At 41.8% G+C, this 16,517-nt stretch overlaps 1 protein-coding gene across 1 annotated transcript; it reads right to left on the bottom strand.

The window, feature by feature from the left end:
• Window positions 1-168: 168 nt before the first annotated feature.
• Window positions 169-15,139, bottom strand: golga7bb (golgin A7 family, member Bb). The gene is made up of 5 exons (XM_031839137.1): window positions 15,034-15,139; window positions 10,241-10,366; window positions 9,234-9,386; window positions 5,031-5,132; window positions 169-3,971 (listed from the first exon to the last, which is right to left on the bottom strand). Exons 1-5 carry the CDS (start codon window positions 15,043-15,045, stop codon window positions 3,885-3,887), a joined length of 480 nt encoding a protein of 159 aa, XP_031694997.1. The 5' UTR covers window positions 15,046-15,139; the 3' UTR covers window positions 169-3,884.
• Window positions 15,140-16,517: the final 1,378 nt, after the last annotated feature.

Raw genomic sequence — 16,517 nt, 5'->3', positions numbered from 1 at the left:
AGAGAGAGAGAGAGAGAGAGAGAGAGAGAGAGAGAGAGAGAGAGAGACGTAGCGTTGCCTCACATGAACTCAGAGCAGAGACACAGCATTGAGCGAGTTTCTAAACACTATGAGATGAACATTGTTAGATACCAACAGCCGCCGGCAGTCACAATAATTCTCTTTCCACCAACTTCATTACACTTTATTCATCTCTTGGAGGCAAGTGAAACTCCTCTCCACAGCCTCTGAATAATAATCAGCTTTGAGAAAACAAAAATACATAAATCCAATTCAATAATATATGAATTATCTGATGTAAACACATAAATAGCATCAAGATAAGATATAAATTCCTCTCTCTTAGCAGCACAACCGAGGGACTTTGTTGATTAGGGATTTCACTTCTTGTCATCTGGCACTCGCTTTGTTTACAGACACATCATGCAGCATCTAACATCAATGCAGCTTTTGTCTCCCCAAGGACTTAAAGCAACATCATCATTTACATTTTTAGGAAGACATCATATTGCACTGTGCATGATCCCTCACTTACAACAGCATAACATACATACAGTACTGATGACTCCACAAGTCTGAACGGACTTGCTGCACTCTCAAATACAGTACAAGATAAATATAGGAAATGTGGGAATTTACATACAGAAATGGACTATACATCATCAGTTGGCCAACAAGTTTTATGTGTCCGCCTCTCCTCTAAACTGTTGGCACAGAGGTTATCTTAACAGTCAGCATGATAGAGGCTCAAGGACCCAACGTTTAATCTTCTCTGTGATAGTACACAAATATCTCAATTCACATCTTTTTTTACAAGAATACATTTTATGTCTTAATCTTCACTCCCTTGGTTGTCATCATTAATCAAAGAAGTCGTTCTTAAAAGAACAAGCTACATAACGCCTAATAACTTGTCACACAGTGCTTCTTTTTCACCTTGGCCGTGAACGATAGATTCAGATTTGTTTTTAGTTCATCGACAGTAAACTACTCACACACCCATATATTCATTTAAAGAGCCTTTGAAAGAGTTATTCGTTGTAAACATTCCTTCTGTTATTGTACCTCCTCTTTCAATGTATATTTGGAGTTCACACCAACTGTGCCAACATTCGAGCCGTTAGCTTGGGTAAAAATGTGAACGTATCCCTTAAGACCTTTAACCTTTGGATTTGGCACATTCCAAACTTTCCCCCTGAGCATCATCATCATCACCCCTCTGTTTACCTCCACAATAACAACTGACATTGTTCTGATTACTGACAATATCATAAGCTACATTATCACCATTATTTAGGACAGAATTAAACATTATCTTCATTTTACAGAAGATAAACAGCAACTCACAGCTGTACAGACGATATGCTTTAGCTGCTCTGTCACATGATGCCCAAAATATAGAGGATATCAAAACATTAAAAATGTATTTAGGGAATAAAATTGGGCAACAGTGACGATTTGAAATTAAATAGCATTATGGCATTTCCATCTTCTTCTTTACACTTCACAATCTCAGCATGAGTAATTGACAAGCATGTACAGTGCAATTCTTCACCTGTACACACTCATTGTTTCTTTTTCTTTATACATTGTCCAATGAGCTCCTTTATCCGCTAATTGGCAGTGTTGAGTCAGTTTATTATAACTGGTCAGTCCATCAGCTCCAGGTTGGGTATCCATTTCCACTGGGATGAAACATGAAGGCATCAAAAAGAACAGGAGGCTGAACACAAGCACAACTAAACTCAACTGCTGTGGTCTTTGTCAGTTCCTCTCTAACATCCAGGAACTAAAAACTCGAGTTGAAATTAAACTATGGCTAGTTGCAAGGCAGAGGCTCTGCTGAGGGTTTGGCGCAACGCTAACTGTGGCTAAAGAAGAGGCAAAGGGCTACACTCCCAGAGTTGATTTAGAGATCATGTTATGACGCGAGTTGAAAGAAAACAAAACTGAATTTGGAAAAATAAAGAAGGAGACAGAAACTGTGGGAACAGAAAAAAAAAATGCAGACACTAAAACAGGGATTTAGCTTTTCAGTTCCCGTCTTTGGTTAGACGTTTTGTGTGTGTGTGTGTGTGTGTGTGTATGTGTGTGAGTGCTGTCGACTGGCTTCTACATTTTTCCAACATAACGATCATCTTTTGTGTCCTGTGCCTCCACACACACAGAAGCCAGACAGGATGCACTGTTTTTAACACAAAGAGAGACAGAATTTATGCTCCTCAGGCTGCATTGTCTTGAGAGTTTACTCAAGACATCGTACTAGAAAGGAACCTGCAGGGCAGTGCGATAATGTGAATAAGTAGTTTTAGATGAATATAAGGTTTCACTAAGGAGCTAGAAATGATATTAGTCTGTTATCTTTGTCTTTACATTCAGCATTTCTAATGATTTTACTTTCAGATGTTCAGAACTTCCTCAGTCTGACCCTAGAGGGAGCTACAACTGTGTTTCACTGACAAAATGTCATGAAAAGTCACCCCTTAAATTTCTGATGATACAAAACTGACAAATGAGGATGATGAGAGACATTGATGATAGAGACATTTGAAATATAAAATCTTCTTCTGCAACATCTTCCTGTATTTCCCAATCCTATTGTGTGCATGTCAAATAAAAACTATGTTCTAGATGTCTATTTCTTGATGTCTAATTGAGGTATTCTCCTACACACACCAGTCTTTAACAGTCATACTGGTAACATTCATTAAACAGCTGAAGAGATAACAACACACACAATTTTCTTTCCCCGAAACCAAATGTGTCAGTGTGTTCAGTTCTCATTTTGGACACTGACACATGCTTTTTGATGTCTCCCTTAATGATTAGCAAGCTCTCATCTCACACTAGGAAAGACAGGGATTGATGGCACAGACACATTCACAACACACTGGATACATGTACATGTTTGCTTGCATTCCCAATGAGCTGAGACCACAGAGAATATTGTTTGGCTAGGTCGACTCCAACTCCACGTCTGCCAGAATCTGTGTGCAGGAATACATGGCCACTAGCCACTGGTGTGTGTATATATATGCATGTGTGTGCATAGTGTTGCTAGTGTCTGTATGTGAATGTCTGTATACTTGGCACGGTTCTGTACATTTGTGTGTGTGTGTGTGTAGGAGTGTGACCTACAGCTGTGATGTGGATCACTAATATCCAGTGCTGTGAATGAGAAGGATAAATCATCCAAGGTGCTCTCTGTTAGCTGTTTGATATTGAAGCCAAATGCATGTGAACAGAGCATAGAACTGAGCGGTCCCACAGCGGGCCCAATTTGCCAGCATTCAAAGCGGCTTTACCCCAACCGCCTGACATAAATGCAATCATTCAGCAAGACCTGAGAACATTGGGTCTCCCAGGAGGCTGGGTGTCTTCCTCCTTCAAGACTATAGCCTGCCAATGCGTCAGCAGATAGACATAGTGACAGTGACTGCCCTGAAAACAAAGGTAAGCCTAATGAATCAGCCATAGGACGGAAATGCTGTGACTCATGGAAACAACAGACTTGATGGAGTGAGAGACAAGGTGAACAGAAAAGTAGGAACAAAATAAATCGTGATTATTTTGGTTTGGATAGCTGTTGGAGAGTGAAATATATTCCCTCACAGACACTCTGGCTTTTACATGTGACTGCTGTCTATGTGTGGGTTCTGTTGCTTATTCTGTTATCCAGTGTGTTTGTGTAAGCCAGCTCCTGTTCTCGAGGTGGTACGTCGTAAGCCGCAGCAGGGAGAGTGTGAATGCTGTGGATCACCTCCTTGCCTTTTTGCCGTCCACTTGTCTTAGAACCTGGTGCTCTCATGTTTCAGCATGCGGATGTTGGTAAGCGTCCCGCTGCCCCTGTGGTTGTACCCGTAAGCCTGGCGCTGCCCCTCCAGTCACCGAGCGCCGCTGCCTGCCGACGACATGCTGCTGCTGGGACTGGAGCTGCCTGAGCCCCGGTCTTCAAACACACTGATCTCCAGCTGAGGACACGGAGAATGTCAAGGATCATCATGACAGAGAGAATATTAAGACACAGGGTTAAGAAAGTGCTGGCAGATACAATTCCACAATCCCTGACAACAGTCTGGATCCTGTCATATCCAAACCCTCTGCTCACTTATAGGCTTAAAGCTAGACTTTCAAAGACTGCAAGACTTTCAAACCAACCAGTTTCTGTACTGCTCACATTTCATTTTTCATCCCAGAGTGTTGTCATGTTAATCTGAGGTGTGCGCAGCCTAAACAACTGATCTCGGATGAGATGTACTCATGAGATTTTCCTACTTGGAGAGATCAGTGACTGGCATGAATGAGCAAAATAAAACAAAAACACACAAGAAGTCACTGCGTCTGCTGCCGCTGCTGCTGTTTCCTCCCTCTGCATCACAGGTTTCCGCTCATCCCCTGTCTCAGTCTTGTCTCCGAGGTGCTCCGAATACAATTGCATCTTCTTTTTGCTTGGAGCTTGTTCTTTGCGCCAGATCTGTGTGATGGTCTACTGGACACATTCTCTCTCTCCCTCTGCCTTTTAACTACATGAGGAACTGTGCTGGGATCACTCCGACGGACAAGGAGAGACATATATCTGGCCTCTTCTGGCTAGACTGTGACAGAGCACCTTATTTTGGAATGAAAAAAAAACAGAACAAGGCCTTTGCAAACAAGTGCATACACACCTTCATCTGCTGATATATTATATCACCCTGTTTCTTTTTTACGGATCATGCATGTATTTTCCTGCCTTGTCCTGCTTCAGAATTCCTTCTGGGAATGACAGTTGGCCATTGAACAGCTCCTCTGCAGCAGCTGGAGTTTAAGTGCCTGATTCAAGGGTATCTTGATGGTAATACATGAGGAAGAGGTTGTAGTCATTTATTCAGCCAGATGTTTCTAAAAGTTCCAGTGATTCTGACTGGTGAAGCCTGGTTTCTGCATCCTCTAAACTACGGCCACCTCCTCTCAGTATTTTATATGCCTAACTATCCTTTATCCTTTATCTATTTCTTACACACTTATAGCAGCAGATGAGTTAAGGATACAACCCTCATTCCTCTCTCTACGGGGTCTGTGAGCAGCAGACCTCTCGGAGTGTAGATCTTCTCATTCTGCTCCTGGATGTAGCCTGATATCTTCTTCAGCACCTGGAGTAAAACAGGGGGGCCGGGAGGGGTTAGAAAAGTACAGAGGTACATTTGGAGATAATCCAGATTTGATAAAAACCATTGGAGGCATAATGAAAACCTAAAAACACAAGCAGAACATGTGATCTAGCAGAAAATAATCTGAAAAGACATTCCAACTGGGGATCTATTAACTTCATATTGCTTTACAAAGTGCACTTTGCATTACATGTAATAACCTAAAATAGGCTAAACAAGGGCTACAGCAACTTAACCTCCTCTTCTGTTGTCTTGGGTGGAAAAAATGAAAAATGGAAGAAATGAGTTTGAAATTCTTCTGTGCATAGTAAGCATATACGTCATTTGATACTGACTCTCTCGAGTCATTGCCCATCTTTATTTTTCCTGAACATTATAATCTAAACTCAAAGTAATTCCATTATGCTCTAAGTACGACAGTTATTTTTATACATAGTTCCAATCCACTCATGTCAAGCAAGGCTGTATGCATTGAATTACTAAAATTGACGAGCATGGGCTTTTCTCTTTCTGGAGTTTTCCATTTGGAGGCTTTAGTTCCTTATTCCAAAGATGGCTCTCTCAGGCTAAATGTCATGCCTTGGTTAACTGTCGGGGCAATTTGGAAACAATCTAAAATTTGAGGTGGACAGTTTATTTGGATTGCATTGGCACTGGAGTTATTTCTCAGCTTTGCAAGTGAGTATTGCATCAAATGTGCTAAAAACCACAAAGCAGCGATGGAGTGAAGCTCAGCATTGAATTCAGGCAATGCCTTGGCACACAAATTCAAACAAGCATGCCTGTATACGTTCTCCCACGCATTACAAATGCACTCCAGTTTGCCCTGAAAACTAGAAGCGTGTTTAAGCACCGTGATGTCGTCCCATGGTGCTGCTGATGGCAACCAAATGACTGCTGACTGATGCTGCTGATGCTAAATGGATAGATATTAACTAAAGCGTCATCATTTGAGCAGTTTATTCAGCCTCAGCTATGCTTCTGTGGACATCGACAATGCTGATGTGCCATGCCTCTGCCTAACCATGTCAATCAGCTAAACCACGCTTCACTGGGCCTCATGTACACAGAGGGAGCTGTCACCACTCCAAAAAGGAGGCGCAATCTTTAGTCTGTCTGTACTAAAACAACACACATTTGTATCACTTAAAGAATTAAAAAAAAAGAATCACAGCATTACATACTGTATATTCTACTGTGTATTAAAAGGGGTGGGGGGGACAACATTGGTCTTATTTTTGTAGCTTTAGCACATTCGTTAATTGTTGAGGTATGGGAGTATGGCGAGTCCAGTTCAGCTAGAAACAAAGCAAATATTTAGCCATAGCTACATCTGAGAGTCTGGCTTTTTTTTTAAACCTGACTGATTGTCTGACCACTTGTGCCAGACTTATTTTTATCAATTAATTGTTATAACTACAAAGATAAGATCCAAGTTTCAAGCTACAATTATCCTTTGAAGTTTGCTGTATTGAGATGTAACACCTTTGCATCTGATTTATTAAACATGACAGATTCACTTCCCCTTTTGTAAGTTAACTAAAGGTCAGTGCAGCACTCAGCCTTGAGAGATTAAAACAATAGAGACTGAACAACACACTGAGCAGCGCTCCTCTGGGATGTCAAAGGCCTGTTACAGCTGCAGGCACAGCTGCTAATATAGTGACCCCTGCTAGTGGAGACTAAACCACAGATGAATACCTCTTCCTCCCACTGGAAGAAGAGGAAGGAGAAGAGCCTTTTCCAATAAAATGTCTGGATGCTGTTACAATCGGGGAGCAAACAAGACCTCAACAATCCCTCAGTGAAAAGCCATAAGAAGCCATCAAAAGGCGGTGGTTCGCTCCATTGACCTGCTTTATATCAGTCAGATCTATGTCAAGTGTACCTAAGCAGAAAGCAATCAATATTCGTCTTGGAACAATGACTGTATCTCCACAAACACAATACAAACGGTGTCTTTTGTTATAAACTCCATCAAAGAGAAGAATAAGAGACACACAGAGGGCTGACTAATGGGGTCATTGTGGTCCAAGGAAAAGGCCAATCCTTTCACTGCGAGCGAGCTCTCAGGGCAGCTCAATCCTCTTCAGTGCAACAATATGACAGTCAAGTATACAAGCTGTGCCGCTGCTGTACTGGCATGTCTGTGACAGCCCTTCAGGAAAAAGCTATGTGAGTGTGTGTATATCGCCTAAGAAGCAAAGGTGTCACAGTCTGTTTCACACACATGCCAACCAGTGTTTATTCCTCTGCTACAATGAAAGTTGTTTACGTCACCAAGTGCAATATAAAGGGAATTATGTGTGTATACATGTGTCTGAGTGAGTCCCATATGTGCAGGCACATTCTTGTGAATAATAGAAGAACAAAAAAATAGGAGATGGAGGGCACATAGTATGCGTGAGGGAAGTTTTATAAATGCTTGTGCGCACATGTATCTGTTTTGACTTGCTGGGCGCAATCAGTGTCCTTTGATAGGGTGAGATGTAAGCATTGGGAGCTCCAGTGAATCTGCTCACTGATCCAGGCTTACTGGTGTGTGGCCTCTTTATCAGCACACACACACACACACGTACCTACACAAACAGCATCAACTTGGGTGGGTACATTTGATCACCGTTCGTCATCATCCAGCCAAGATGATCAAGTTAAACAAGTAAATAAACAACCCTCCTGTGGGGTTGATAGCATCTGAGCGACTCAATGGAGCAGCACCCAGCTGACAGGGAGATGAAAGGAGCCCCAGACCGGGCCGTTTGTGCATGGCTTCAACACAGCAGCAAGTCCTTTTGTGCTTCTCGGTCAAGCTCCCTGGCAGTACCCCTGTACTGCTTTGATTAGAAAAAAAAAAGCTTTCAAAACGCAACAAGACTAGGGAGATGAATGCTGTGGGTGACAGAGATCAGAACATAGAGGCATGCTGGGACTTCATGCCACGCTAGTTTCAAAAACTCTGGCAGGTACCCACACAGTCACAAGAGGATTAATCAAACTCACTGTATGTGATTGCGATGTGCATGCTCTTGTTCCATCTCAGGTAGTGACAAGCTGCAACACAGCCACACAGAGGTTTAATCACCTGCCCTTTCTCAAGATGGACACCTTGGTTTTGCTGAAGGTAAATTCATGTTACAGTTTGCGTGCTATGCCTTGCTCACCGGCACGCAGGTGTGGGCTTAATATCTGGTTGTAAAAGCTAGTGGACGCACAGCTGAGTCGAAAATTGTGCAAGAGAGAATCAGATCTTATCTTCTGTTCTTTTGGCTGTGCTACTTGTGTCAGTGGGTGTAAATAACTATGTGTTCTGACCTCAGAGAGCCATAGTGCATTAGAACACACAATTTAATGTTTATGGGTTCTAGAGAGAGCAGGCTTCCATAAAAATGGACAATAAATTGAGGATGGGCAGTGGAGTGTATAATAACCAGCTGTACAGTTCATGAATAGTGGTTGAGCTGAAATATCCCTACAACGACGCACGCTAAGAGGATCCAGATCCATTAAATTACCTTGATATCTTTAATATTTCAATATTAAAATCATTTAAATATTTGTCGAGCCTTTCTGTGTGGAGTTTGTGTGTTCTCCCAAAGCCTGCGTGCGTTTCTTGGTGTTCCGGTTTGCCCTCACATGGAAATGTCCAGGATATGGAAGGATTGGTAAATTGTGTCTGTGGGTGTGAATGCTTGTTTGTCTTTATTTATTAGTTCTGTGAAAGACTAGCGACATGTCCAGGGTCTTCTCTGCCTCTCGCCCAATACGAGCTAGGATAGACTCTATAGCCCCCTGCAACCCTCGACAGGATACGCGGGTCAGAAAAAGGATTAATTGATATTTAGTATCTTTTTTCTATACATCACAAGTCTACCGTGGAAACATTGTTTTTTCCCCTTAAGGCTTCATCAGGCTTGCTCTGTAAATCATATAGTGTCAAAGTTGTCTTAACAGACTGAGTAATAAGACTGTGGCCTCTAAAATGATGACTAAGTTTTCTATATAATTTTTGTCGTAAAGAAGAAAACACTGAGTAACCATACAAAAACACAAAAAAAACAAAAAAATCACCATTTTGTTGTTTACCTTCTCATAGCGCGTCTCCATGCAGAGGAAGACAATATAAGCTGTTGCACAAGCCAGACATCCTTCCAGGTACGACTGACCTCCAATTCTTTCGGCCTCCACATAGTAAGAGTTCAGCGTCTTCACTGTCTCCTCGAGCAAGGTTCGCTCAATCTACTTACAAACACAAACAAAGATCCAGGTAAAGATATGGAGGCATGCACAGACCATAAGGAGCGCGAGAGTGAAAAGTGTTCTGGCATAACTGTGGGAGCAAGCTGTTCAGCTATAAAACAGCCCGCCAAACATACCAGCTGCATTCTGCTCAACCCAAAGTACTCCTACTTTGTCAAACCATTTATTAACACACCTCTCGCTCTTGAAGAAGAAACTTGAGGCTAAAATGGAAAATGACTCATACGCGTGACAGCAATGGGTAGTGGTTTGAGCATCTGACAGAGAATATTTATGTTCAAAATGTGTATTAATGGTTCTCTGTGTTTCTCTTTGTGTTCATGTTTCTTTCTGGCTCTGTGTGTGGGGACTGCCTGCTTCAAATGCTGATTGCTAGACACATCTGCAATGATAATTTGCAGATGCTAATACAGAAAGCAAATACAGAGTGAATTCTCTCGCAGTTCCCAAAGTAGTAGAGAGGAAATAAAAGCTCTAGGGCTCATTATTTATTGCTTCTGAGCACTTACAGAAGACTTTTAATAAAGTTGTAATGCTTACTTATTCTGCGATACAACTGCAGGATATGAGAGGTCATGCCACAAAAGTTTGTATCCATTTGCGTATGGAGAGGAAAGACAGAGTGAATTTACCTACAAGTAACTTAATGCACAAGTCCACATCCATCATTCACATGTGTTCTTTCATCCAGGGAGCACCATTGTAGCAATCGTGTTACCTATATTGAGCCATCACTCGTCCTGTGTTGGTGTCAGGTGAGTTGGGATTTTGTCAACATATCACATTTGCCTGGATGTGTATATGTGAGTGTGTGTGTTTGTATTTGTGCTCACCCTGTTGTCCAGGTCTGAGGGGAACTTGGTCTGGAAGCGGCAGATGGTTCCTTCGCTGTAGTCTCTCTGTACAAACACCTTTGTGACCAGCGATGCACTGTGCCTCAGCTCCTGAAGGTTGTGAAACTGAGCAGTTACACAACAGAGGAAAAGCACACGTTAAATATGTGGTCCAACATACATTCATATGCATGACTTCATAGAGTAGCAGGTCTCTTTGATTTAGTGTTTCGTAGATCTAGTGCTCCACAACAGATACAAATTTCCTTACGGAAAATTCCAGTCTGACCCGAAACCATTTTACTATAAGTTATCAAATATTACCGGCTCGATCTGAGTTGTATTTTTAACTGGCAACACAGGTTCAACAGGGCTACACGGTGAGAGAATGGTACTCTGTTAGAGAATCAACAGCAGTGCAGGCGTAGTTAGCGCTCTCACTGCATCCCTCCAGCATCAATAAGCCCAGTAATAATGAACACTTTGAAAGACACCCCTTTACAGCACTTTGGTGTTCTTGTGAGTGGTGTGGTTTACACCTAAACAGTTAGTCCCCTGAGTAGACTACAGCAGCATGCAAGTGGGCCAGTGTAACTTGCCCCCTGCTGATCTAAATTGCTCCCCTCAAGAGGATGGCAATTAGAGATACAGTAGGAGTGTAAAGGGAGGGAGAGAGAAAATATAGTGAGAAACAGAAAGAGAGGCACACTATCATTTGAGAGCTATCATTTACCATTACCACTATCATTTGAGAGCCATGAAATGAAAACGACATATTTCTCGTGTTCAACCTTATTTTATTCACTAAACATAATTTCATGGATAGTTTGGCTAGCTTCTGCAGTGTTCTAATTGAAAGCAAGCAGAGTCTCTGCATGTATGAGCCCGAGAGAGTCATTTCCAAGTAAGAAGGCAGAGTACAGTGGCTGCCTTTCATCTCTATACAGGGAATATCACTCACAACCAAGAATAGCATCCAAGCTGCTATTTTTGTCAGCCAAAAGCTAAAATCACCTCACAGCCACTAGATCGTTCTGCCTGCCAGAGCTTTTAATATCCTTCTTTTTGCCTTCTCCGTCTCTTTAACACTGCCCCTCCCCGGCTATCTTTGTGCCATCACGATGAACAACAAGTCACTCTATTAATAGAAGGAATTATCACGATCGAGAAACATTTATCCGAGAGTCAGTTGGCCGAGAGTTAGATTCATTAAGATTATAAAGGTTCTTTGTTCGTCACTGTGACAATGTGTGTAGGTGACTGTATGCATGTGTGTATACATTATATACATGAAAGTATGTGTGCAAGCAATACGACAGGGAACAATATTCTTTCAAAAGTAGAGGTCCTGCATTCAAACTGTACTTGAGTAGGTTAAACAAATATACTTCTAATACATACAGTATTAGCAGTCAAAAATACTCAAGTATCTGAATTAAGAGTTGAGTTTGCTGCCCGATTTTAATCAAGTTGTGTGTATTTACATGCTTTCAGGTTGGTTAAATAAATAAAAAAGAAGGGAAAATGGAGGGGAGGATATATGGAAGTAACCAATGAAGGAAAGTGGTGATAAGTATGATAGATAAGGACATAAATAAGGACAATGCAATGAAAGGTAGAGGAAAGAAAAATGTAAAAAAGTAATGGAAGAACGAGATAATGAAAGATAACAAGAAAGGATGCCGGTGCTTTCGTTGCTATAGTCCAGTTCAGAGGTATCGGAGTGTCACATGCACTGCATTCAGGCCAGTGGGACATCGCGGTGTGTTTTGGCTTGTTGTTGACCTCCTGACCTCTGTCTTGCATCTCTGTGCTACATGTAGCTCACAGCTGAGCAAAGCAAGCAGGAGTCATGTGTCTCTGTGGCAGCCAAACACTGAGTCGAGTTATTTGTCCAAACATGCGATCCCTGAGGATGTCCACTCCCCTGATTTCAGTGGACTTTTGGTCCAGAGTTTAAACTGATTGATCGAATGGGGACGTTGTGGTTAAAGGTCAAAACTGACACATCTTACAGACTGAGCTTGTACCCTCTAACAAGTTATTTACAACTGCCAAAGTGCTCTTTCTGCTTTGATAATAGAGGACTTCATCAAATATTTCGTTTGTCACGTGGTGTTGATGTTAGTGGCAGAGCGGTCTTGTCTGTGTCCATTTTAGCCTTTAAGATAAATGTTTTCTGCTGGCAGAGCGCTGATGTTTACTTTCCTGCGTGGGTGATCGGGGTTCAAATCCAGTCTATTACTGTGTCTAAATATAGTACACAAGCAGACGGTGATGTTAAAATGTCTGCTCTGCCTCATGCGGCACTGTCTGACTTCTGCTTCCACTCACACAGGGTTTACTTTATGTTCGATTTTTGTTTGCACATTGATAGAACACAGTGAAAATGAGTTAAAGAGGGAACGTTATCACCAGTTAAGAGGCTTATTAAAACATATTACATTAAGCAAACAAAATATAGAAACAAAACAGAAAAGTACAGAACATTATCCGAATAGTCACTGGCTGACCAGACAAATAAAAGGTGAAGAACCAAACTACCCTACTTCAATTAATACCAGAAGTAAAACATGACACATGATGTATCAATGACCTCTCATGACCAACAAATAAATAAAAAGATTCCCATTTTTTACATATTTTCTGTGTCATTCCTACTCTGATATCCTCCCATTACGCATTTCCTCCAGCTTGGATCTGTGGGTCTGTTTCTTTCATTACCATGACATGTTTCTTGAGTAGTCACTCCGACTCAAGGAGCACACCCAGCACGGGTGAGTGCTGCCAGTGGGCAGACGATGCAACGGGCACACACACAATTACAGCATGCGCAGTAAATACACTCAGAGCTTCACAGCCCTTTCAGCATTTTTCTTACTTTCAGTCTTCGCTTTTCATCTCTTCATAACTAGTTTTCTGCCATTGGGAGTAACATTTTTCATAGTCGCTGCCAAGCTGGGCTAGCCAGAGGTCTATAAATCATTGAAGTTTAGACAGTGTTGACAAAACAGTCAAATTTCCATGACATCTACGTGGAGGATCAGTGTCTGTGAGGCCAAAGCTGGAAGAGGATATCTCTTTTGGATAAAGGTGGAGCATTGTTCCAGTGGAGAGCTGAGCCTGTTCCAGCCCCTGAGATGATTGCTGTGCTTCGACACATTATTCGTCAACAGTGCAACACTGGAGCCAGGGCTAGCATACAGACTGAGAGGAGGATCTGGCAGTAGTGGACTTAATGGATCCAGAGATCGTCCATGCAGCACAAACAGTCTGGTCTGCAGTATTAGCTGAGTGTTACTCAGTCGCTTAGCGTATTCATTTTCTGACTTGGAATACAATAAATGTCATAGTTCTAATATGATATGAGACAGAGAAAGAGAGAGAGAGGCGGTGGAGGTGGATAAATCAAGGAGAGGAAGTAAACTGTGCTGCTCAGCTGCTGCAGCAGCCTCTTTACAGTTAATATTCCATAGATAATTGATGGACCATGGACATAAAACCTGCCCTGGCTGCACGCACATGCATTTTTGTGCACGTGTATGTGTGTAATTGATGGAGCTTGGACAGGGATGCTGGCACACCACCAAAGGAGATCAGGGTCACTCTGTCGATGTCTTGCAGGCTCAGAAAAAAAAACAAAAAAAAAACACAATCATAAATCATGCCCATTTTACCGTCCTCTGCACCTTTACCTGCAGCAGCATTAATCTTGAACTTCAAATTCACCCCCTCTTATAAATTGGATGCTTTCAGATGTATCCAAATACATATGAACACACAAACTTACACTCATGCCTGCACATATTGCTTGCACGAGTGTAAGGTGGCTCCAACTTGCAAAGTAATGGCTGTCTTCTCTAGTGAGATTAAAATTATGATAACTAAGGCAGCTATGTCTCCAGCATTATGGTGACATCACCAAGGACACAGAGGGGGAGGAAAAGTGCTGGCCTGAGAGCTACCAGGCATTACTGAGGCTAAAAATACACCAGCAAACACTCTTGGTGCTGTTTGGAGTAACTAGTTTGACTATGTGACACTGCCTAAACAAGACCACTCCTGTCATGGAATTCTCTTCTGGTGCATCTTCTGCTTATGCTGTAAGTTGCCAATCATGTTGATTGCATTTAATACAGGCATGAAGAGAGCCGAGTATTGAGTGCTGATTCACTATGGGGCTCATTTAAAACACAAGGACAAAGCCTTGTCAAGCTAATTTAAAAGTATGACAGAGGGAACGACAGAGGGAGAGACTTTCCCTGTCCATGGTGCTGACTGCTCCATCATCACCATCATCATCACTCTCGTCAGGCTTCAAGGCTTTGCGCCTGTACTGGATATTCTCCACATTAATGACATCGATTTTGTTTCTTACTAGAAAATGCATTTTAAAAAAGCACTTTGTGTGGTACAAAAGAAAAATAAACTCTGAGGATATCTGCCTGTAGTTACAGAGCTCATAAAGTCAGATGAAAGTAAGTGAAATTGAAGCTCCTGGATGAAAAATATTTCCACACGTGAAGATAACGGGATTACTCTCTGCTATACCACTTCAAATTCGCAATAAGCCAGGTCCAGTCGGCCGATTTGATTGAATTAAGATTCAACATTCATCACAATAAAACACATGAATTAGAGGCACAACAAGCAAGACATTCAGTTTACAAGACTGCGTTTCTCAACCTGCATTTAGAAAAAGGAAAAATAACAAACGGAGGTACAGAATAATCTGTCGGCTTTGTTTATACATTCCTGAAAGAGAAAGGCAGTGGAAGAGCTTGTTTTCATACCTCTGTCGCCATATTGCAGTAAGAGGGTGCAGGATCAGTCCCGTGCTGAAAACGACAACCGTTTGCTCGTGCTGTGTGGGACAACGCGACTACGGGCTTTGGCAGGAAGACTGGAGGCACGAGCGCGCGTATGTGCGTGACTGGGCGCGCAGCCCGCGAGTGTTATCGCGGGATGGAGAAGGGGGGGTATGCTAATTGCATAAGCTTTTTTATTAATGCACAAACCGAAAATACTTTGCTCCGAGATTCAGTCTCTGGGTTCAGGCTTTCAGAACGCAAATGAGTGATTTTCCAAGTGTTCACAGATTATTTAGGCTAGTGTTTCTTTCTGTTGGCTATCAATACTTTGATTGACTATCAATAATGCAGATAAAGTGCCTTGGTTTCCATTTCTATTTGCAACCAGTACAAGGACAAAAAGAACTCACGTTTAATCACTCAAAGGCAAGAGCTGAATGTAACGTCCATTAATGTGGCGCTTTATTATAATTGTCACGGGGCATGGTGAGGACTCAAACGCAGACAGTCAGGTGTAGTGAAAAAGGTTTTAATGATAACCAAAAACAAACAGGGAATCCAGGGACAAGACAAAAGACAAGGGGGAAAATCCGGCAGGAAAAGGCAGAAAAGACAAAGCCTGATCGTGACAATAATGCTATCCTTTGTTGGAGTAGAATCAAAAACTCTATGTTGCTATTACAGCTCTATAAGAATAATACAGAAGTGCTATACTAATTTCCATGAGATAAAGTGACAATGTGAATCCCAAGGAAATATTGCAGTGAATTTACTTTTAAGCATTAATCACTTGTTACTGCCAGCATGCAGGGAAGATTACATTTATTTAAAAATGATCAATTTGCATTTGATCAATGCTGTGCAGCCATCCATTAGTTCACTGCAGCAAACGCCCTTTGGTGCAAAGTGGTCATGCTGCGGTGACTCATACTGTAGCCCATATGTTTAATGCACCATTAGAAAGTGCTCATATTAAACATTCATCAGAGGCCACTCGGGTGTTCTATATTGCCACTTTTTCCCTTTGAAGAATAGCAAATTCTTCCAGTTCACGAGCAGTTCAAGGTCTTACTTGGTTTGAATGTTTTACGGGGTTGACTTAAAATTCACAAATATAACTAAAAAGAATGTGGCAACCAAGATAAAAGCTCACGTTTTTGTGCTCTTGATGCTCCCAATAACGGGAAAATGTTTTTGATTAGATAAAAAGGACTTGGGAGAACAGACGGGGAGTGAAATCACTTTGATGAGGCTATTTTTGGGGTAAAACTGTTATTTTCTTTTACTTGTTTGACATCATGACAACATGTGCTCAAATTAGCCACTTTCTCTGTCACCAGAATACACATTCCCCGAGGTATGCGTAGATCACATTTCTGGCAGGGACGCTCAAATGCACACAAATATATCCACAGCGACACGGAAGCATCCAACTCTTATGAATGGAAACAGAATCCAAAATAAGA

The sequence above is a fragment of the Anarrhichthys ocellatus genome, unplaced genomic scaffold (genome assembly GCF_004355925.1).
Source record: "Anarrhichthys ocellatus isolate YVR2014 unplaced genomic scaffold, GSC_Weel_1.0 scaffold3, whole genome shotgun sequence".
NCBI lineage: Eukaryota > Metazoa > Chordata > Actinopteri > Perciformes > Anarhichadidae > Anarrhichthys > Anarrhichthys ocellatus.
Note: the sequence above shows the minus strand (reverse complement) of the source record. Positions and strands in the feature narration are given on the sequence as shown.